This window comes from Pithys albifrons, chromosome 1, assembly GCF_047495875.1.
Source record: "Pithys albifrons albifrons isolate INPA30051 chromosome 1, PitAlb_v1, whole genome shotgun sequence".
Classification (NCBI taxonomy): Eukaryota; Metazoa; Chordata; class Aves; order Passeriformes; family Thamnophilidae; genus Pithys; species Pithys albifrons.
Window position 1 is genome coordinate 7811657 of NC_092458.1, and position 22086 is coordinate 7833742.

At 42.5% G+C, this 22086-nt stretch overlaps 1 protein-coding gene across 1 annotated transcript in view; it reads left to right on the forward strand.

The window, feature by feature from the left end:
• Positions 1–22086, forward strand: part of MAP3K15 (mitogen-activated protein kinase kinase kinase 15) — an 88322-nt gene that overhangs the window by 16664 nt on the left and 49572 nt on the right. Inside the window, exons 2-3 of the mRNA XM_071574147.1 lie at positions 7507–7646; positions 17225–17248. Of these exons, the coding sequence (XP_071430248.1) occupies positions 7507–7646; positions 17225–17248 (164 nt within the window). The remainder of the gene's footprint in view (positions 1–7506; positions 7647–17224; positions 17249–22086) is intronic.

Below are 22086 nucleotides of genomic sequence, written 5' to 3' on the forward strand. Positions count from 1 at the left end.
ACTGCTGGTAGTTCTGCTTTGCAACGAGCAGCATTTCACGAGGCTACACGAGTACTTCCAAACAGCCTGACCTACCTGACAAATTTCTGGTTTGCTGCTTAGAAGCACTAAGGCTTCTTAATTTGGCATGAGAGGATGTTTAATATAGGCCAGAAGAATAAGTTCTCCGATATAGTCTCAAAATAACAGAGTTGGTTTCAATTAAATCTTGTACAAAGAAGAAAACAAAAACAATCTGAAGCAAAGACTGGCAAAGTTAAAAAGGAACTGAAAGCAGAGCTTTGTCAGGGAAAACATTAAGCAACTTCTAAGCTTAGGCATACACTGTTGACAGTGAATTGTGTATTTCCTAACTTCTGCAATTCAATTTTGCAGGAAGAGTTCTTTGAGAATTTGTTCTTTGTTTCATTCTTCCCCTGAACTGCCAGCAGAAAAAAATGAAAAAAGTTTTAATACTCTCTTCGAAATGACAGGTTACTTTCAGATGTTTTGCTATTCCAATCATACAGTATTTTTCTCCTTTACATGTGTGCAAAAGCACTAAAAAGATATTCTAATTTTGGATGACCTGTGTATTACATTGGCTGCATTACTCCTTTTCCCACACCAGTTCTTGTGAGTGCTGATTGTGTTCGGATTTGGCAGAGTCTGAGACTCGCTTTAAAGGTAAGTTAGAGAAACAATAAACACAGACATGCTCTTGACACAACTTTTGCTTTTCTGGATCAGTAAAATTTCCTTCTTATTTAAATGTAACATATTGCCTTGTTTGAAACTTAGTCTTGCTGTGAGTTTAACTGTATGTTAGAAATATCTAAAATGTAGAACTTCTGGTGTAGAAGGTTTTTGGAAGAACCCTTGCTTCCATTTAAACAAGTAGTTCCTAGTGTGCCAGTGCAGGGGAAAGAATTGAAAAGCTTCAGGTGGTGTATATAATGAGTAAGGAAACCCCAAAACATAAAAATAAATGAGAACTTGGATTACAGATCAACCCCTAGAACTGGAAGTGTTGCTCACCTGCTGTAATTTGTTCTGTTCCTTTTAACTAAAGCACAGTTGGGTGATCCAATTTTTGAACAGATATTTTGATATTGAGGAATATGTGTCAATTATAGATATGGCACAAATTCTTTGTCATGGTTTAGAAAAATGAGAAGTTTTAGTTACTGGTTTCTCCTAAGTTCCAATAAGTGCCACTGAAGCATGAAAAATATGTTCTAGTTCTATTCTTAGTGTGTTTCCATGTGCCAGAGGGCAGATGAAAGATGCCCTATCTGAGTACAGCTGTAAAGTAACACCACAGCACTAACATGAGTAATATCTGTAATGTTGTGGAGCTTTTTGTCTGAAATGGGTTTTGGTGCAAATTTATGAAAGCCAGAAAGGAGCATTGGCCCCTCAGTCTTGCCTGTCCTGTTGGTTTGGATGGTTGCCTGATTTTCACTGTATTGAGGGTTGATTTTGCTGGGTGGGGTTTGCCAGTGAATGTTATAATGTCATACCTTACTGAGAGAGCCTAAGACTAAAACTGCCCAGGCACTCAGCAACAGGACAAGGGGGCACGATGGGCTCAAGCTCTGCCAGGGGAAATTTAAGTTGGAGACCAGAAAAAAAATCATTTACAGAAGAGAGTAATCAGGCATTGGAATGGGCTGCCCAGAGAGGTGGTGGATTCACCATCCCTGGAGGTTTTTAAACTGAGATTGGACGTGGCACTGAGTGCCATGATCTGGTAAAGGGACTGGAGTTGGACCAAGGGTTGGACTTGATGATCTCAGAGGTCTTTTCCAACCCAACTGATTCTATGATTCTATGATTCCACAAGTTGCCAAAGCTAATATTTGAAATCAAAAGGACAAAAGGTTACAGGTGGGAACCAATCTCACAAACCAGAAGTTTCTTTCTGGTTGTGACTCAAGTAAATATTTAAAATAAATACATTTTTTTGTGTGCCTTATATAGCTTGAAATGCTGTCAGGCTCTGTGTACACCTTGCTGTGCTGGTTGCATTCATTATTGGTTTCACTCCAGCTGGTTGAGCCTCTAGTAAACTGGATTATTCTGTTGGCTGCTTCTTTGGCCTTGGTGTTTCCTCACTGCAGATTGGCTGTCCAGAAAGTGCTCCTTGCTGTGCCATTTCAGGCCACTGGGGTTTCTTCCAGTGGTTTGAATGGAAGCAGTTTGAAGTATTTTTGTGATCTATATGTGAAAGACAAGTATATCAGCCTTCTTACCTTCAGGCTACAACTTTGCTTGGTAAATTAACAACTTTGCTTGGTAGCTTAAAACCTGCTTTATTTCAGAGGATTGAGTGCGCCAGACTTTTTTGGTGCATAGGAAAGAGGAGCTGCCTCACTGGGCCACATGAAAGGACTTTCTAACATGCACTCAAATTCTATAGGTAGAAACAGGTTTGGGTGTCCCCTGTTCTCCTCCTCCTCTACATGGATATGTCTTCTCTCCACACAAAGGCCAGTTGGACCACTTTGCTTTGCTGTTCCCAGATTTGTCTCTGGAGGTGGGACACTGTCACTTTGAATGTGTCATGTGTTAAGTGGAGCAAAGCAGTCATTCAGATTGCTGCTGTTAATCCCTCTGGATGGTGAAAAGGCTCATCTGAAAAATTAGTTTTTCAGCTTGCTAGTAATAGCAGGGCCCTGGATTTGCCTGGTCCTTTCAAGGAAGTTATTTAACAGCCAACTTTCTTAGCCAAAAATGCTGCTTCTGCTCAGTTAATGCTGTGACAGAGAAGGATGTGAAACTGCTTCCCAGAGCAAGATTTGACACACAGGACGGAGGAAATGCAAAGGGAAGGTCTGACTTTCCCCCTTGTGTTCGCAGTTCTACGAATGTTGGCTTTTATCAGGCCCCAAGTTGTTAAGCACTTTTTTGTTTGCCATCCACTTTGCTGGATGAGAGAGGAGCAGAGTCAATACCTGTCAGTGTGTGGTGGCCTTTCCACCAAGAGATCATTTTGTAACACAAAACCTGTGGCAGAGAAAGGTGAGATTGATTAAAGCCACAACTCAGTAAAAGATAAATGACAAACTCAGTCTGAGGACACGAATGAGGAATTTTTGGTGAAACAGCACAAGTCTGAAATTACCACTTTGCAACAGTTCTTTTGTTTTCCTGAGCAAACAGACAAACCCTGGAAAAGCACATTTCAGAATTTTTGACATTTGATGCCCAGGTTTTCAGAATTCCTAAAGCACTTGACATTGGACATGTCAAAAGTGAGATATATCTAAGTTTAGATTTTTACTTCATTTTTATAGTCTGAGTGTGTGTGTATGGATAATATACTAGAGTTGGAATCAAATTCTCTCTGTTGTCTTCTTAAGATAATAAAAAATTTAAAATAGTGATTTAAAAATAATTTGGCCAGTATTAAAGTTGCCTTCTTTCTCCAGTTTGTGATTGATGTAATTAATAAAATCTGGAAATATAACCCTTTTTTTTCTTCAGTGCTTATTATATGTGAACAGAAAGAAATCTCTTTTCCCAGATTAATATGATGATTCGTACCTAATTTAATTCTTAAATTTCCTGTTGAGTCGCTTCCTTTGGCCTGTGAACTAAACACTCTTTCCAAAGGAAGTGCCCTCACTGCATCAAAAAGTCTCAGACACCCAGTTTGCAGCTTGTTTCCTTTTCTGAAGTAGGGAGTGGGCTGAAACCTGTAGTCAAACTCCAGCCACAGCTGAATTCTTCTGCAAAAGTTGATTACAGCTTGTAAGAACAACCTTCCTTCTTGGTGCTTTGTGAGCAATTTCTAAACTATAACAGTTAATTTTTGTATTTATGCAAAAGTGCAGTGCTTGGTTTTAATCTACAAGAAGTTAAACTTATTCTGAAATAGACAAAATGGTTTTCAAAATGCTGTTTGATGTGATTATAATGTACACAATCTGTATTGCAGGATAAATAATTCCTGCCTGCTTGGTTTTTATATTTCTGACCAATTCTGGCCCTGTAGCAAACCAGTGAAGTTGGCTGGCTTGTCTCCCACATATTTCTCACCTGTTCTTTCCCCTCCCACGGGACAAAGGAGAATATGAGACAGGGAGATAGGAAATTTTTTTCCTCTGTTTCTGGCGAGGGTTGGGGGCAGTGAGTTTTTTGGTGCTCTCGGTCCCTTATGAGAGCCACGCAGATTGGAGAAAAGGCGTGAGTGTAGGGATGTGAGAGAGGGGCTGGGGCTTTCTTCTCAGAGTGCTTGGTGGGATTGTGTTGTACTGGTTTACTTGGAGGGTGGGTGGGAATGTTTTGGTGTCAATTTTGTTTTGTCTCTTTGTTGCCCATTTCCCCCTTCCCTTTCCGGTTTCCTACTGTGGGTGCAGATTGTATACATATTTGTGGACATTTGGAGAATATACATCTATCTGTCTGTGTGTCTGTCTCTGTCTTTGTCTGTCTATCTATCTATCTATCTATCTATCTATCTATCTATCTATCTATCTATCTATCTATCTATCTCCTGACGTAACTCAGTCTCTTTCAAGTTTTTTTCCCCTTTTTTCCTTTTCCCTGCTTTGAGGAGCAGGGGGAGATGGGGGGGGCGGCTCAGGGCTGGGAGGCCAGAACAAAACCAAGACAGGTTTCAGTTGTATGTGGTTGTGGTACAGGGCCCCATGTCTGTGTTTAAAGAACTGTAAATGAAAAATTTTAGTATAAATCTTGAGAAAAATAAAAGACAATTGAAACAGAAATATTTGGGGTGTCACTTACTAGCTTTGTTCATTGAACTATTCACAAAACTGCCTTACACCAAGGAGAGAGATGTGCCCCTGAGAGCAGTGGGACTGGGGAGTGTGCTGAGACCCAGCAACCAGTGACCTTGAGCACTGTACTCTGGCACTCTGTGCACTGGATGCTTCTCAGGGTTCTGCTTCTTTAATAAGTGTTTCATGTTCATCAGCTCTTGTCCATCCAAATTTGCATTATTTTGGGGCCCACTGAACTCAAGCTGCACTTCATTAGCACATTAGTAAAGCTAGTTTTTAAGAGGTCTCTCCTCCCTGCTCCAAGCCTGCTGCTGTTACTGCTGGAGGAGGGCTTGGAGTGCAGCTTCTCATCTCTGCTCCAGCCCACAGCCACAAGCACTCCTGATGCTCTGCTTCTGTCTGCTGTCATCTCCTTCTGTGTCATCCCTTGGTTCCCATGATCAGAAGGAATACACTCAATTATCTTCCTGGGAGCTTTTTTCACTTGCATATTTTTGGGATACCATCTTCATCTCTGCTAGTCTTCAGTTTGTTTTATTTTTCTTGTTTTTTATCATATTCACATCTGTGTTTGTGAGGTGTGAATAAGCAAGAAAAATTTGTTCTCATACATCTTCTTTTATCAGTGTGAATTAATATATCCAAGTGATGAATAATCATCCTTTTTAATGCAGGTGCTCACTTCTGTTCTTATGTCTATTTGAGGTGGATTTGACACCACTTTGTTACGGAGCAGCAACCAACAGAAGACAAATTTCATTGTAGACCGGATGTGGCAGTGAACTGTGTACAGCCTTGTGTCAATGAACTCTGTTACAAACCATTGTACACATTGTATTGTAAAATGCAATGTCTGTACACTGGATGAACCTGTTGTCTGAATTCTCTTAGCAGGATGGTGATTTTGATTTCACAGCACTCTGGTTCCACAAGAGCAGTTCATACAAGCACTGCAAACCATCCAAGCTCTTAATTTTTTGCCCTAGGTGGAATTTGATTCTCTGACTGCTTGTTAGTTTCTCTTAAAACTTTTGTTTTCCAAATCGTTTATGTTTTCCAAATGATTTTGTAATATTGGGGTGATCTGGATTTGGTTGTTTATGGAGCTGAGGTTTTACTTCTTCAGGCTCACTCAGTTTGTGTGACCCTACAGTGTGCAAGACACTAAGAATTTTGTCCATGCTGTAGAGAGGTGGCTGAACAGAAACTAAAAAGATCAGTAGACGGTGCAGGATTTGAGGTTCTGTAAGAATGAGAGGATTTTTTCATGCCAGGACTTTGTGTTGGGATTTTGTTTCTTTGGTAGGGGTTTTTGTGTGTTTGGGGGTTTTTGTGTGTTTGGGTTCTTTTGTGTTTTTTGTGTTAATTTTTGGTTTGGTTTTTTTTTTAATTTTGTTTTGGGTTTGTTTGGTTTTTGGTTGGTTGGTTGGGTTTTTTTTGCTCTTGAATGGTGATATTTTGGTCTTAAAGCAGGTTTTGGACTCCAAATGTTCATTGTGCTCTAACAGGAGTCTCACAGGAACCAGAAGGACTGGCTGACCCCAGTCTGGTATGTTAGGGATGGAATTGTCCAGGAGTGTGCAGTCATTGCAGATTTTTCCAAGAACTTGCATACTAAGTATGGAGTATTGATTCTTGTGATGTGTAACCTTGGAGATGCCGAGGTCAGCTGCTGCTGCATTTGGGTCTGAGCCATCAGACCTGCTTTTAGATTTCTTGTTTACTTGCAACTCACCCTTCTCTGTCTTTCCCCATAGGTACAGGCAGTGTCTGTACCCTGTCAGAGATGCCCAACTGCACTGAGTCTCTGCAGTCTGTTTTGAACCTCGGACTACCCTGTGGTTTCAATGTCAAGGCTCTAGTCTTGTGAATATTTGGATTTAAATTCATCTGTCTGTCCCATAGTGGTGAAAGCAGACAGACCTACAGATACAGACCTTTACAAAGCTTTAAAGTTTTCTGAGGTAGCATATAGTATATAAGGGTCAAGGAATAAAAACTCTGCATTAGGTATCCTCCAGTTGCCCCTTCTCTCTCTATTGGCCTTTTCGTTTATAGGAGAACAAAATGATGAATTCAGAATCTTTTACCTGTATCTCAGCTGTTCTGCATAATATTGGGTATTTCTCTTTTACTCTTTATGTAGCTCACCTTCCACTGAGGTAAACTTTTTTACTTCCTTTTCTGACTAGAACACTAACCAAGAGCAGTAGAAGTCTTGCTCCGGATATTTGTGGATTAATTCCTTCTGTCCTGTACCCTCCATCTTCAACATCTTGCCTGTAGCTTTTAAGAGTCAACTTTCACAGTCTTTTTTTTTTTCCTACTGTTTAGGAGATTTCCCATTGTCCACACCTCAACCTCTCAAGATAAACTTGGTCTGACAGTTTTCCCTAATTTTCTGCTACATTATTAATATTCCTGGTGGTTCCTCCTGAACATTTGAAGCTTTCAGTCTTATTGGATGTTCAGACTGTCAGACCTCCTGAGCCATTCCTGATGCAGGAATTTGAAAACCTCAAGCAGGATTCATAAACTGTGCCTCCCAGTTACTATAACACTGTGATAATTTAATGAGTAGGTTCATGTCTTTTATAGGAATTGTAAAATTTACTTCTCTTGCGTTACCATGAGAAAATGATCCTTACTTGAATATTTTGATTTGGTCTTTCCAAATGTATGTGTAATTTCAGGATTTCTTTTTAATCTTGCATAAGAATAAAATTGGTTTTAAGATGATTATTGTTTAGCATGTTCTTTTCCACTTCTCTCATTTCAGATGTTGCAGTTGTGGACATGAGTGACATTTCCAAGCAGCCATCATTGTTCTACCACCTTGGCGTGCGTGAAAGTTTTGACATGGCTAATAATGTTATACTCTACCATGACACTGATGCTGACACTGCTCAGTCTCTCAAAGTAAGGTTTTCTCTTCAAAATCTGCTTCATTTCAGAAATATCTTTAAATAACCTGAATCTGCAAATGTTTGTGTTTTTCTGAACCTTCCATGGAATGTGATTTCCTGATGGCTACTTAACAAAATCATGCTGAGAAGAACCAGTTGCTTGCAAAAATAGTAATAATTAGAACAATATAAAAGCCTTTTTATAAAAAACGGTCCATAGTGTGACACTGGGCTTGGAAGTGAGAGTACAGGTCTGAATTTTTCCTTTTTTCCCCTATTTTAGTTAGAGTACTTGTATGGTCTGTAGAATAAGGGCTGTATTGCAACTCACTCTTACTGTTGAAGCGCTTCAGTCAGATGAGGTTTGTATTCCCTGGGTGAGGTTTGTATTCCCTGGGTGAGGTTTGTATTCCCTGGGTGAGGTTTGTATTCCCGAGGTGCTGAGCAGCTGAAACTACAGGAATCTGCTTTTTATTGCTTTCTGCAGATAAAAAAGCAAGTCATATATTGTGGATGTTTCTGCCATTCTCAATGCAGGTTCTCATTATTTTAAATCACATTTAGACTTTTATCCTCTGTATCACCTGTTGCTGCTTTTAATATCATCCATCATCTTGCTGCCTTCGCTGAGGGCGGCATTGTCATTGTTCATGCTTTGTTGTTTTTTTCCTTAATTTGAATTATTAACCCTTTATACTTGGCTTTTTTCACACCATGAATGTTCAAAAAATCGTTTTTGGAATTCTCCAACCTCTCTCAATCCTATAAGAATATTTTCACCTTAATTTCATATAAATCTCCTCCTTTTTCCCCCAGAAAAGCTCTGTTTTGTTATGGCTTCTCATTCATCTTTTCTGCTCTCAGTGTCATTGATTTTACTCTCATGTGTTTAGTATCCCATACTTGCTTTCTTCACGTTCACATCCCATGTGACCTGGAGTCACAAGAGCTTATAGTCAGAGCCTCTCACACTCCTTACTCCAAGAGGTGATCCATGTGGATATGTGCTCGGGTATCCTGTCATGTCCTCCTTTCCTCCCTGCTAATCCAGGTGGGTAGGCACACAGCTTTTCATCCTGTACTGGTCATAACCTGACTGCAATGAAATACTTCATTTTTCATCAACACATTTTTATCTTTCTTTTATGCTGTCACCCACATGTTCTGGTCAGCCTGGTTCTCCCAGGGATGTGCCAAAGTTTGGGAAGCACGGGGTAGTCATCTTCTATTTGTCACTGCCCAGTGAGGGCAGCTTTAATTTCTGCACTTTGTGCCAAGCACATACTGGAGCACCTGCTCCATGACTGGAGTGCTGAATGATCCCCAGGATTACATCCAGCCATAGCTGGATTTTCAGATTGATTGCTGTCAGAACTTGCAAGTCTTTGCACAGTCATTTGTAAGGCTTTTTTTTTCTAAGGATGTAAAGCCCAAGTCTGGTGTCCTGGGAACACTGGAACATGACTGGGCTGCTTAAGGCTGGAAAAGCTGTTGTGTGCCTTCATCTCTATTCCTCAAGGAACTCTGTCAGTGGCACTGACATCTTCCTCATCTCCCAGTTGTTTGCATGACCCCTTTGGCCCACATAGGGCCCTGGCATATTTTACTGTGGGATCATAAGGCTTGATTTAAGCTGCTGGAACCCAGTAGCAGAGATCCTCTGTATCAAGTGTTGGAGTAGTTTAAGCAGGGCACTGGCTCAGGGTTCAGTCCCACCCCATTGTCCCTGGTATCTCTTCTGCAACTGAGCCCCAGTTCAGCATCGGATGGCATTCAAATACACACCTTTCTTAGGAATACTTCAGAAGGTGGTGTCTCGGTTTGAGGGGAAAAACCAAAATGTTTTACCCACAAGCAGGGGAGGGGCCTCCTCCACAATAATCACACCACTCTTTATCAAATTTAAGAAAAGGAATTTTAATGCAAGAAGGATAACTGCTATATATATATATATATATATATGTAAACAGACTAGTGCAACCCACTTCCCCAACACCATAAGAGAAAAAAAAACAACAAAACCCAGCAGGTTTTCCTCCGGGAGAAAAGGTTATACTTAAGTGTCCTTGTCACAGCTCGGCTGGCTGCAGAGTGAGTTTCAGTCCCTCTCCAGCGAAACAGACGAGCAGTGGGCTTTCAGATGGACTCAGTCTCTTCCCCCTGTGTTCCCCGTCCAAGAAGCAGCAAATCCAAGGCAGGCAGCAGCACGGCAGGAAAAGGTGGTCCGAAGTAGGCAGCGGCAAGACAGCCAGGGAAAAACCCCAGCAATAACCAGCAGGGCAGCCTGCCTCCTTGGAGTCCCCACTCCCCCCTTCCGCCGAGCCAAGACTGAGCAGAATATCCAAAAAAAAAACCAAAAGAGACAAACCTGCCCCCACCCCAGCGATCGCAGTTAACTGCTTCTTTTGTTAACCGCTGGCCTGGGCAGTTAAGTGGCAGGGGAGAGAATTTACATAATAATCCCAAACTACAACATTATCCACCCCTAAATTCTCTTCCATGCCGATACTCTACATTAAACTTAAATTTTCTTTCAAATAATTAAGTGTTTACAAATACAGTAATATGAGTCGTTTACCCAGAGATAAGTTCCCCTTGAGGTATACATCGTGTCTCTCCATCTTCCTGCATCACCCACCAGGTGGAACCAGATCCTTGAGCAAAGACAACCCCACAAATGGGTTTGCCTTTGCCTGAGGCAGGGTTGATCCAGACTGTTTTCCCTAGCATACCTCTCAGGTGTATTACAGGGACTTTGTCTCCATCTACAGTGTGAAGGGGTTCTGATTGGGCAGGGCCGGCTCGATTGACAGAGCCTCTAGTGTTGACTAGCCATGTAGCCTTTGCTAAGTGTTGATCCCAGTGTTTGAAAGTCCCTCCACCCAACGCCTTCAAAGTGGTTTTCAACAGTCCATTACACCGCTCAACTTTCCCGGCAGCTGGTGCATGGTAGGGGATATGATACACCCACTCAATGCCATGTTCTCTCGCCCAGGTAGCAACTAAGCTGTTTTTGAAATGAGTTCCATTATCTGACTCAATTCGTTCTGGGGTGCCATGTCGCCACAGCACTTGTTTTTCCAGGCCTAGGATGGTGTTCCGAGCAGTGGCGTGAGGCACTGGGTGTGTCTCCAGCCACCCTGTGGTTGCTTCCACCATGGTGAGCACATAGCGCTTGCCTTGGCGGGTCTGTGGCAGTGTGATGTAGTCAACCTGCCAGGCCTCCCCGTACTTATACTTATCCCAGCGCCCACCATACCACAGGGGCTTCACTCTCTTAGCCTGCTTAATGGCAGCACATGTCTCGCAGTCGTGGATAACCTGAGAGATAATGTCCATGGTTAAATCCACCCCTCGGTCTCGTGCCCATTTATAAGTGGCATCTCTGCCCTGATGGCCCGAGGCATCATGGGCCCATCGAGCCAAGAACAGCTCTCCCTTGTGCTGCCAGTCCAGATCTGTCTGTGATACTTTCACTTGCGCAGCTCGGTCTGCCTGTTGGTTGTTGAGATGTTCCTCATTGGCCCGATTTTTGGGCACGTGTGCGTCTACGTGGCGGACTCTCACAATCAGCTTCTCTACTCGGGTGGCAATATCTTGCCATATATCGGCAGCCCAGATGGGTTTCCCTCTGCGTTTCCAATTGGTTTTCTTCCATCGGTCTAACCATCCCCAGAGAGCATTGGCCACCATCCATGAGTCGGTGTAGAGGTAAAGCTTTGGCCATTTCTCTCGTTCAGCAATGTCCAGGGCCAACTGCACGGCTTTAAGCTCTGCAAACTGACTCGACCCACCTTCTCCTTCAGTAGCTTCTGCAACTTGTCGTGTGGGACTCCATACAGCTGCTTTCCATTTGCGATTAGTCCCTACAATGCGACAGGAGCCATCGGTGAAGAGGGCGTAGCGTATTTCCTCTTTTGGCAATTGATTGTATGGTGGAGCTTCTTCCGCACGTGTCACCTGCTCTTCCTCTTCATCTGCTAGACCAAAATTTTCACCTTCAGGCCAGTTTGTGATGATTTCCAGGATCCCAGGGCGATTTGATTTTCCTATACGGGCGCGCTGCGTAATCAGGGCAATCCACTTGCTCCAGGTAGCATCAGTGGCGTGATGTGTAGAGGCAGCCTGTCCTGACAACATCCACTTCAGCACTGGTAGTCGAGGTGCCAGAAACAGCTGTGCTTCTGTGCCAATCACCTCTGAGGCGGCTTGAACTCCTTCATAGGCGGCTAGGATCTCTTTCTCTGTGGGGGTATAGTTGGCTTCAGATCCTCTGTAGCCTCGGCTCCAGAATCCAAGTGGTCGGCCTCGAGTCTCACCAGGCACCTTCTGCCAAAGGCTCCAAGACAGGCCATTATTCCCGGCGGCGGAGTAGAGCATGTTCTGTATGTCTGGTCCTGTCCTGACTGGTCCAAGGGCTACAGCCTGAGCAATCTCATGCTTAATCTGGTCAAAGGCTTGTTGCTGCTCAGGGCCCCAGTGGAAATCATTCTTCTTACGGGTTACCAAGTAGAGAGGGCTTACGATCTGACTGTATGCTGGGATATGCATCCTCCAGAACCCTATGGCACCCAGGAAGGCTTGTGTTTCCTTTTTGCTGGTGGGTGGAGACATTGCTGTGATCTTATTGATGACTTCTGTTGGAATCTGACGGCGTCCATCCTGCCACTTCACTCCCAGGAACTGGATCTCTTGGGCTGGTCCCTTAACCTTACTCCGTTTGATGGCAAAGCCAGCTCCCAAAAGGATCTGGATGATTTTCTCTCCTTTCTGAAAAACCTCTTCTGCTGTGTCCCCCCACACAATGATGTCATCAATGTATTGCAGGTGTTCTGGAGCCTCACCCTTCTCCAGTGCAGTCTGGATCAGTCCATGACAGATGGTGGGACTGTGTTTCCACCCCTGGGGTAGTCGGTTCCAGGTGTACTGCACGCCCCTCCAGGTAAAAGCAAACTGTGGCCTGCACTCTGGTGCCAGAGGAATGGAGAAGAACGCATTAGCAATGTCAATAGTGGCATACCACTTTGCTGCCCTGGACTCCAGTTCATACTGGAGCTCCAGCATGTCCGGCACAGCGGCACTCAGCGGTGGGGTAACTTCATTCAAGCCACGATAGTCCACAGTCAATCTCCATTCTCCATCAGACTTATGCACAGGCCAGATGGGGCTGTTGAAGGGTGAGTGGGTTTTGCTGACCACCCCTTGGCTCTCCAGTTCACGGATCATCTTATGGATGGGGATCACAGCATCACGGTTCGTTCGGTATTGCCGACGGTGCACTGTCGTGGTGGCAATTGGCACTTGCTGTTCCTCAACTTTCAACAGTCCAACAGCAGAAGGACTTTCTGAGAGACCTGGCAATGAGTTCAATTGTTCAATCCCTTCTGTCTGTACAGTGGCTATTCCAAAAGCCCATCTATGCCCCTTTGGGTCCTTAAAATATCCATTCCTGAGGTAGTCAATGCCCAGGATACATGGGGCGGCTGGACCAGTCACAATGGGGTGTTTCTGCCAATCTCTCCCTGTCAAGCTCACTTCAGCTTCTAGCACAGTCAACTCTTGAGATCCCCCTGTCACCCCAGAAATAGAAATAGTTTCTGAGCCCACATGTCCTGATGGCATTAATGTGCATTGAGCGCCAGTATCAACCAAAGCCTTATACTTTTGTGGGTCTGATGTACCAGGCCATCGAATCCACACAGTCCAATAGACACGGTTGTCCCGTGCCTCTACCTGGCTAGAGGCAGGGCCCCTCTAACACTGATCCTGGTCATAGCGGTCAGAACCTTTTCTCGATGAGTACACCTGGGAGGTGCCCTCCTGTGGGTCAGATTCTTGCCCGTGGGAAACTGGGACTGCACTTACTCTCACTGACCTTCTTCCATTCTCCTTCAGTTCTTGTACTCGGGCTGCAAGGGCACGGGTGGGTTTCCCATCCCACCGTCCCATGTCTTCTCCATGTTTGGCCAGGAAGTACCACATCTCAGTTCGTGAGGTCTGTCCACTTCCTCTGGCTGGGGGGCGTCTGGCTCTGACTTCAGAGGTTCTCATTCGCACTGGTGCCACTTGGAGACTTTCCCTAATTTCCTCTCTGATCGCTTTTACCTCTGCAGGCAGCGTCTTGAGACTCTCAACCAATGTCTCTACAGCAGAAATACGGGCCTGCATTGGGCTGTGGGTCATGCTTTCATATATCCGGAGCTTATTTGCTACTGCGCCCACTGTTTCATGGTTCTCTTCCCTATACATGGATGCCAGGAAATCGGTGTATTCAGCTGGCCCCGAGCGTGAAAGGTCCCACCACATATGTGGTGTGCATCTGACCTTGTCAGGGTCATTATTGGCTTGCCCACCTCTTCCAAAAAGCACGTCCATCATTGCCATCTCCCTCAGACGTAAAATTCCTTCTTCCATCGTCTTCCAAGTCTTCCTAATATGATGTTCCTGCAGGATTTCTCTATAAACAAACTTCTCTCTTACACTCGTTAGAAGTCGTGCCCAGAGTGAAAGGGGCTTTGATTCCCTCACGAACACCTGTTCAATAGCCACGTCCTGGGCCAGAGCCCCCAAAAACCTGGCTTCAGCACCATCCAGTTGTAAGGTTTCACCCATAAGGTCCCAAACTCGGATCAACCAAGTCAGGATGGGCTCACCCGGGTGTCGAGCAATGTCTTTCCGCAAACTACGGAGATTATCAAATGGCAATGACTCAGTGATGATCTCAGGCTCTGGGTCTGCTTGCTGTGGAGGTGCAGCAGCCCCCTCATCGTCTGCTGGATGGTCTAATTTGGTCTTATATTTCCTTTTCTGAATAGGGGCAACTTCCATAGGCTTGACCTGTCCTCCTGGTTTAGCCTCATCCTTTTCTCCCTTCACTGTGGCATCAGGGGTTTTATTCTCTCGCTTTTCCCCCTTCACTGGGCTAGGTTTCTGAATGCATTCTGGAAAAAACCCTGGCCCTACCTTCAAACATTCTGTAAGCTGCAGGGATACAACCCTGCAGAAAAACCATAAAGAGCAAGATATCTCTGGCATCCAGGGAGAATTTAAACATCTCAAAAGCTGTTGTAGCAGACTTGAATGGGGAATGGACAAAGGGTTGGGAGAAGAGATTCCCCTTTGTTCCTTCCCAAGGGTCCGTACTATTATCACTGAATCCCCAGAGGTAGCAGCTTAGGTTGCGGCAGGAAAACAGCCTGGAGAGCACCACCCACATGACATCCAAAGGCATCGAATTCATGGCACCATAAATCCAGAGTAAGAACTCAATAATAATTGCGGCTATTTGAGTTTTGCTCATTGATTTGTTGATAAGACTTAAACCTGCCGCTCCTTTTGGCATGAATTTGTACCAACAAAAAGCCAATATATTATACAGGATGGTCCTGATGAACCCTAAGCTCAAGACCCACATGGTGCCACAAAATAGCAGTTATCCTTCTTTGTTTACAAGCCCCACACGTTGGGCGCCAAGAAATGTCTCGGTTTGAGGGGAAAAACCAAAATGTTTTACCCACAAGCAGGGGAGGGGCCTCCTCCACAATAATCACACCACTCTTTATCAAATTTAAGAAAAGGAATTTTAATGCAAGAAGGATAACTGCTATATATATATATATATATATGTAAACAGACTAGTGCAACCCACTTCCCCAACACCATAAGAGAAAAAAAAACAACAAAACCCAGCAGGTTTTCCTCCGGGAGAAAAGGTTATACTTAAGTGTCCTTGTCACAGCTCGGCTGGCTGCAGAGTGAGTTTCAGTCCCTCTCCAGCGAAACAGACGAGCAGTGGGCTTTCAGATGGACTCAGTCTCTTCCCCCTGTGTTCCCCGTCCAAGAAGCAGCAAATCCAAGGCAGGCAGCAGCACGGCAGGAAAAGGTGGTCCGAAGTAGGCAGCGGCAAGACAGCCAGGGAGAAACCCCAGCAATAACCAGCAGGGCAGCCTGCCTCCTTGGAGTCCCCACTCCCCCCTTCCGCCGAGCCAAGACTGAGCAGAATATCCAAAAAAAAAACCAAAAGAGACAAACCTGCCCCCACCCCAGCGATCGCAGTTAACTGCTTCTTTTGTTAACCGCTGGCCTGGGCAGTTAAGTGGCAGGGGAGAGAATTTACATAATAATCCCAAACTACAACAGGTGGGCAGGGATTGTTCTTGAGGTATTTCAGCAAAGAACAACTGACACATGTCACAGCAAAGGTGCTGGATAACTTCAGGAGAGAGAATTTCTCCCTGCTGGGGAAGGTCTTTAACTACAGTAGGTAAAGCCCCATTGGAGATATTTGCTTAGCTAGCTAGACATTAATTTTCAGATATGTGATATTTCAGATGTCTAAGCCTTCTATCACTTTTCTTCTGAAGTATTTTATTGGATTTAAGGAGTTTAAGTTAATGAGTAATTTTGTATTTTTGCCCATCTGCTGATGTTTCTTTATTCTGAAGTTTATGGGTAATTTGATCAGGATTTTTTTGCTTCCCTTCAGGAGTGTATTACTTTACTTGGATCCAGATTGCTGTGCACACCTCTTAGGAGTGGCTAGCCTAAGTGTTATAAAGGTAGTGCTCATGTCTGCTGTTACTTCTGCTGGAGATCTGTGAAGTTCAGGCAGCTTGACTTACGTAGCTTATCTCTTACAACCCATCCTGAAATTGTCCCAGGAGTTCTCTCCAGTTTCACCAATGTTCTTTCCAAAACAACCTAGTTCTGAGGACATAAAAGAGTATGTAGTCTGGGTGTCAAGAAAGTTGTATTTGCAGGACTGAATCTCTTAGAGAGCCCCTGATATTTTGTGTGTTGTTGAGGAAAAGGATGCATGGACATGATGATCTCTGTGCAGTGGTTGTCCAAGGGAATTTCAGGCTTTCAGATGTGAAGTTGCTATGCAGAACCATCTTAGGTTTTCAGAACACATTCAATTAAATTGTATTGATAAGCTTGCTTAGAAACAAGTCTCTGTCTAATATTTGTAGCCTTACTTACCCGGTGATCTCTCTAGTTTGACCAAGCAGTGCTCACTGCACACGTAATCCAGCACTGAAAGGAAGCAAAGGGTACTTACCAGCAACTGGAAATCGTGAGGTCTCGTTTACAGGCCCATATGTTTATCATCTGCTTCACAGTTTCAATATCTCTCTTTAGATTTTAGGGTGAGAAGAATCAGAGTACAGGAGAAATATGTTGGTCTGTGCCCATCTGGGTAGGAAAGGGGCTTAGGTATCTGAAGGATGTGCTTTCACAGAGAAAAACTCTCCAGTTCCTAATGCTTTTGTCTCACAAATGCCCAGAGTGTGTCTGGGTGTGCCCAGTCTGGGAAACTGCAGTTACTGGCAAGTACAACTTTCTCTGTCTTCTGAGCACTTCTTTAAATAGGTTTCTTTGCTGTTTTTTTATTTTTTTCCCTAGCTTGAACTATTAAAACTTTTCTTGATGTTATTCTGTCCCTTTACTGGAAATTTGCTGTGGCAGGAAACCTGGATTATGCTGTGAAGAGCAAATCTGTGTGTATATATTTGTATAGTAGTGATTTTTAATGGAAATAATTCCCAGTTAAAAAAAAATCTATTATCTCTTTTTTTTTTTCCTCCACAGGATATGGTGTCTCAGAAAAACACAGTAAGTATTAAATCCACATTCATTTTAAAACACAAAATGAAGATACTACATTTGAAGCAACTCAACAAAGCTGCCAAATGTGTATGTGGTCTGCATGATTGAAGGAAGTTGTTTTACCTCTGTAAAGTTCAAACTATTGGAAATTTTGTTGACTTCCTTTCCCAAGTAAAGCTAGATTTAAAAATTCCTTTTCTTTACCAGTTTCTTTTTAAGTTCTAGAAAGGTGCGAGTAGATGTCTGTTTTATATTGTAGGTTGACAGATCAAAATACAAACTCAGAAATTCAAAGTATCTTTATTGCTGTACCACTTTCTTCCATTTGTGCAAATGTGTGTGTGATGTCTTAGTGGGGCTTACTCTTGTATCTCAAACCACTCTGACTACTGCATAGCCATCCACTTCCTTACAAATTCACAGATTTACTTAGAAATGCAAAAGCTTATTTCCCAAAGTAAAAATATTGTTACACCTGATGCAAGTAACCCCAAACAAGTAAGGCTGAAATAAGATAAAATGTAGGTGTTACTTCAGGCTTTTTCAAATATGTCATAATATCTTATACAGTTGTGTATTTTATCATACTTGACATGTCTGGGGTTATTTTCTTTAAATCATCTGCACTGTTTATTTTTGAGGACTGTTGAATTTGCAAAACTCTTTAACTTAATTTTATCCTTTCAATTTCCCTCCCTTCACCATATACTTTTATTTTCTTCTAATCAACATTGAGCAGGACTAAAATAATAAAGTGATCTTAGAGTTTGATAATAATTTAAAAGAGAACTAGAAGAAATAATGCATTAGTCACAGCAGTTTATTTTGAGCTGCTTGTTTATACTTGGCACTGGGTGTAGGCTAAAGATAGATCAGTTTAGCACATGTAAATGCAGGTCATCCTTCCTGGCTGTCTGGTGATCTTTGAACTAGTTTGACCTGTGTGGTGGGAACTGCATTTACTGGCCTTGTAGCTCTGTGAAGGGAGCTCAGAATGAGACAGATTTGCTTGTGAATGCTATTGTCCATCAGCTGTAGGCAACCAGAATTTCACAGGTATGTGTTTTCCCCTCCAGAGCAAGAGGGAGAACTGTGCCTGAGCCATGTGGGGGGTAATTCCAGAAAGGGAGTAAAGGCACAGGGGAACGGTGGCAAGTTCAGCCTAGTGCAGTCAGATTTGCAGCCTGCAGTCTTTTATTTTGGCAGATTATTTCTCCACAAAGGGAGGTATTTACCTTCACAGTGAAGAGAAGAAAATATAGACTCACAGAATATGCTGAGTTGGAAGGGACCCATAAGGATCATCGAGTCCAACTCCTGGTCCTCTGCAGGACATTCCCAAGAGTCACACCATGTGCCCAAGAGTGTTGTCCAAATACTTCTTGAACTCTGTCAGGGTTGGTGCTGTAACCACTTCCCTGGGGAGCCTGTTCAGTGCCCAAACACCCTCTGGGTGAAAAACTTTTTCCTGATATCCAACCTAAACTCCCCTTTCTCAGCTCTGTGCAGTTGGTTCTGGTGACATGGTTTCTACAGCAGGGCCCTGTATTGGACCTGTAAACACCATGTGGCTAGGAAAAGGGACAGGGAGACATCCCTAAAGTAGGATCCTGATCCCTCCTTTAAAAAGGAGGGATTGACTAACCTACTTTCTTCAAGTGCTTATATTAAGAAAACAACTCTGAGTAAAATACAATGAGGAAAAAAATGAATGACTTTTAATACCACATATGGATTCTTGACCCTTTTGTGTTATTTGAAGTTGCTTATATTCTCTTTTATTAAATTGTTTTATCAATTTTTTTAAATCCGAAATTAGAACAAACTCATTAGCAAGCTAAATAGTTAATAGGTTTAAACTATGTCTTTCTAAGCTGAAGTTGGCTTCAAATAAAAAATTGCTTTCCCCTCCATTCAGATCCACTGATTTGTCTTGAGAGGTTTGCAGTTTACCACTGACCCAATATGATGCCACTGCTTCATTGCTTGGTCAAATATTTTACAACTGTATGGGCAACATCTTGTTTGAAGTTAATTGCTAATGGGGGTTGCTGTGCTCATGAAGTAGGTACAGAATTGGCCTGCATTTATTGTGCCCAGTCAAGTATTTAGTTAGATAACCATTTCAGTTTAATTGCTGACTATTGGAGGTGATATTTAATACCCCTGTACTAGGGCTTTGTGTTTTCCTGTAATTTTTCCTGATTGAAAAGTGTGGCTATGCCTCTGCCATAATTAATGCACTGTTCACCAGGGACTGTTGGCATGCTGGAAAGAGCACAGATACTCAGCCTGCTAAGCTTTGCTTCAACCCGGTGGTAGCCACAGGAATGTAATTGCTAGAGAAGTCCTCTCTGTGTTTTACAAGCTGTGTCTGTGCATCTACATGGTTTGGAAGGAATGGGGAACAACCGATACTCTTATGATGCACAGCACATCTTTGTTCCAGCAGCAAGAGGAACAGTTTCTGTGCTGGCTTATGTAGCCTGGAGCTTTCTCTGAGGTTTGCCTGCCCTTACCTTTGCTATTTGTCCTGCAAATCTCAAGGCATTTACAAGGGTGCAAAAAATCCAGGCATAGAACAGATGTGGATCCGTGCTAAAGATGCAGAGAAGGTGAATGTCTAGTGTGTCATCTGGGCTGATTTGCTTTGGTGTATTACAAGTAAGCCTTGAAGAGAATGGATGCTTTCCATGTAAAGAAAACATTAATTCATCATTGAGGAGGCAAGAGCAAGGAAACTGTATGTAAGGCTGAAAACAATGCATAGAAAAAAATGTCAACAATTCATTTGAGATTTTGCCTGAGTACAGCTGACCTGACAGTGAAAATTATGCAGCAGCAGTGGTATGAGTCTGAGCTTACTGTCTGAAAAAAGTGTGACAGGAGGAGTGCCTGCCTATCCCTGCCTGCCTATCCCTGCCTGCCTATCCCTGCCTGCCTATCCCTGCCTGCCTATCCCTGCCTGCCTATCCCTGCCTGCCTATCCCTGCCTGCCTATCCCTGCCTGCCTATCCCTGCCTGCCTCCCTCCCTCCCTGCCTCCCTCCCTCCCTGCCTCAACCATCCAGGAATGAAGATTTCAAGGACAAGATAAGATGGGGAATATTACTCAGTTCTACTTGACTCCTCCGAGCAAGCAATTAAAATTTTGTACGGATAATTTATTGCATGCTTGGATGCAAAAGGAAAGAATTATTGACTATGGGAGTTCATTTCCCAAGAAAGAACTCCCTGGCATGAAATTCAAGGTCAAGATTCTGCAGTTAGATTTCCTTCTGTAGAGTTCATCTGAGCTTTGAGGAATGTTTTCTGTTAATTTTGCTAAGGATTACACAGCCTCCTATTTTCTGTCCACAGGAAAGATGTTCTATTTTGATGAAACATTTTGTTGCCATACTTGATATTTTACTTTCTTTTTTATAAAGAAAATTTCATCTCCTTCCACAGGATTTTTAGGAATGATGAATATAAAAAGTTCTAGAGGGTCTTTTAAAAAACTGCAGGAGTCGGGAAGCAAAACTTGCAATCCTTCTGGCAACATCCCTGGCATTGATTGCACATAGTTTGAGATGCATATTCTGATCCATTGTTTGTTTGACTGAGGCATTGAAAACACAAACTAGAACTTTCCACTCTGGAAAAATTATTATATCAAGCACAGAACATAAGAAGAAATACTTAATTTTTCTTTAGTTAATAGTATGCCTGAAGAAATTTGAATAATGCTCTTAATTTTGTTCAGGGAAGGTATTTAAAGGAAAGTAGGTTGGCTATTAAACCAAAAGGTTTATTATAATATACTTGGGCCTGTGGGCCTGATGAAGTATTTTCAGAGACTTGATGGTTATTTTTCATTAAATCCTGTAGCAGCTCTTACAACAAGCAGAGAATAATGTCTGGGTCGTGGAGGAGTCATTAGTAAAATCCTCCTTGATCTAAAGGGAACTGGATTGCAATTTATACTTGCCACAAGGAATTTTTGTGTTGAAAAACCACTTTTTATTGTAATTGGCAGAAAGTCTCTTCAGAGTTTCAGTAGCTGTATACATTAAACTGTATATACTGTTTCAAGGCAATGAACATTTAAGAAAACCAAATAGAAAAATTTTGGCACTTGGATTCATATTCTCCAGTTAAGTAGCCCCAGTGGATTGAAGTGAGAGCCAATAATCTGAAGTATTATTACATCATATGAATTTAATAATCCAAAGATGTATTATTGCCGAGTAGCTTTCTGTTTTTTATTTTCTGATTATTTTTACAATATGTAAAAGTTTATAAGATATGATCTTTTAATGATATATTTCTAAAATGGCCTGAGGCAGCAGAAGTGTTAAGAGATTGTAGAAGGTCACAGAATGAAAGATGAGGAACATTTTAAATATGATCATTTTACCTTTTTGAATGTAAAATAGTACAAAGGCAATGGGTAACCCAGTACACGTTAATGCTTCTAATCACATAATATCCCACTGTTACTTTTGATAATAAAACAAAGGCTTTTAAAAGTTATTTGTGAAAGTCAGATTTTATGGAAATATTACTATGTCAAGCAATCCGTAGTGGCTGGAATATAGTTAGTTAATCAGGTAATGAATCTGACAGCTTCATAAAGGTAATACTTGAAAGCATCTTAATGATGACACAAAGAGGTGTTTAGATATATCATGTTATATAGATAGGAGAAATCTTCTGGGTGGCAAAGTATTGGTTTGTTTTCTAGGCCTTGTAAATACAGTATTGCTGTAAGTATCTGTATTCATTTTCTATTGTTTCTTTCTTTAATCATTTCTTTATTCATGTGTCATGTCTGTCCTTTTGATTCTTACGGTGTTTTGTGGT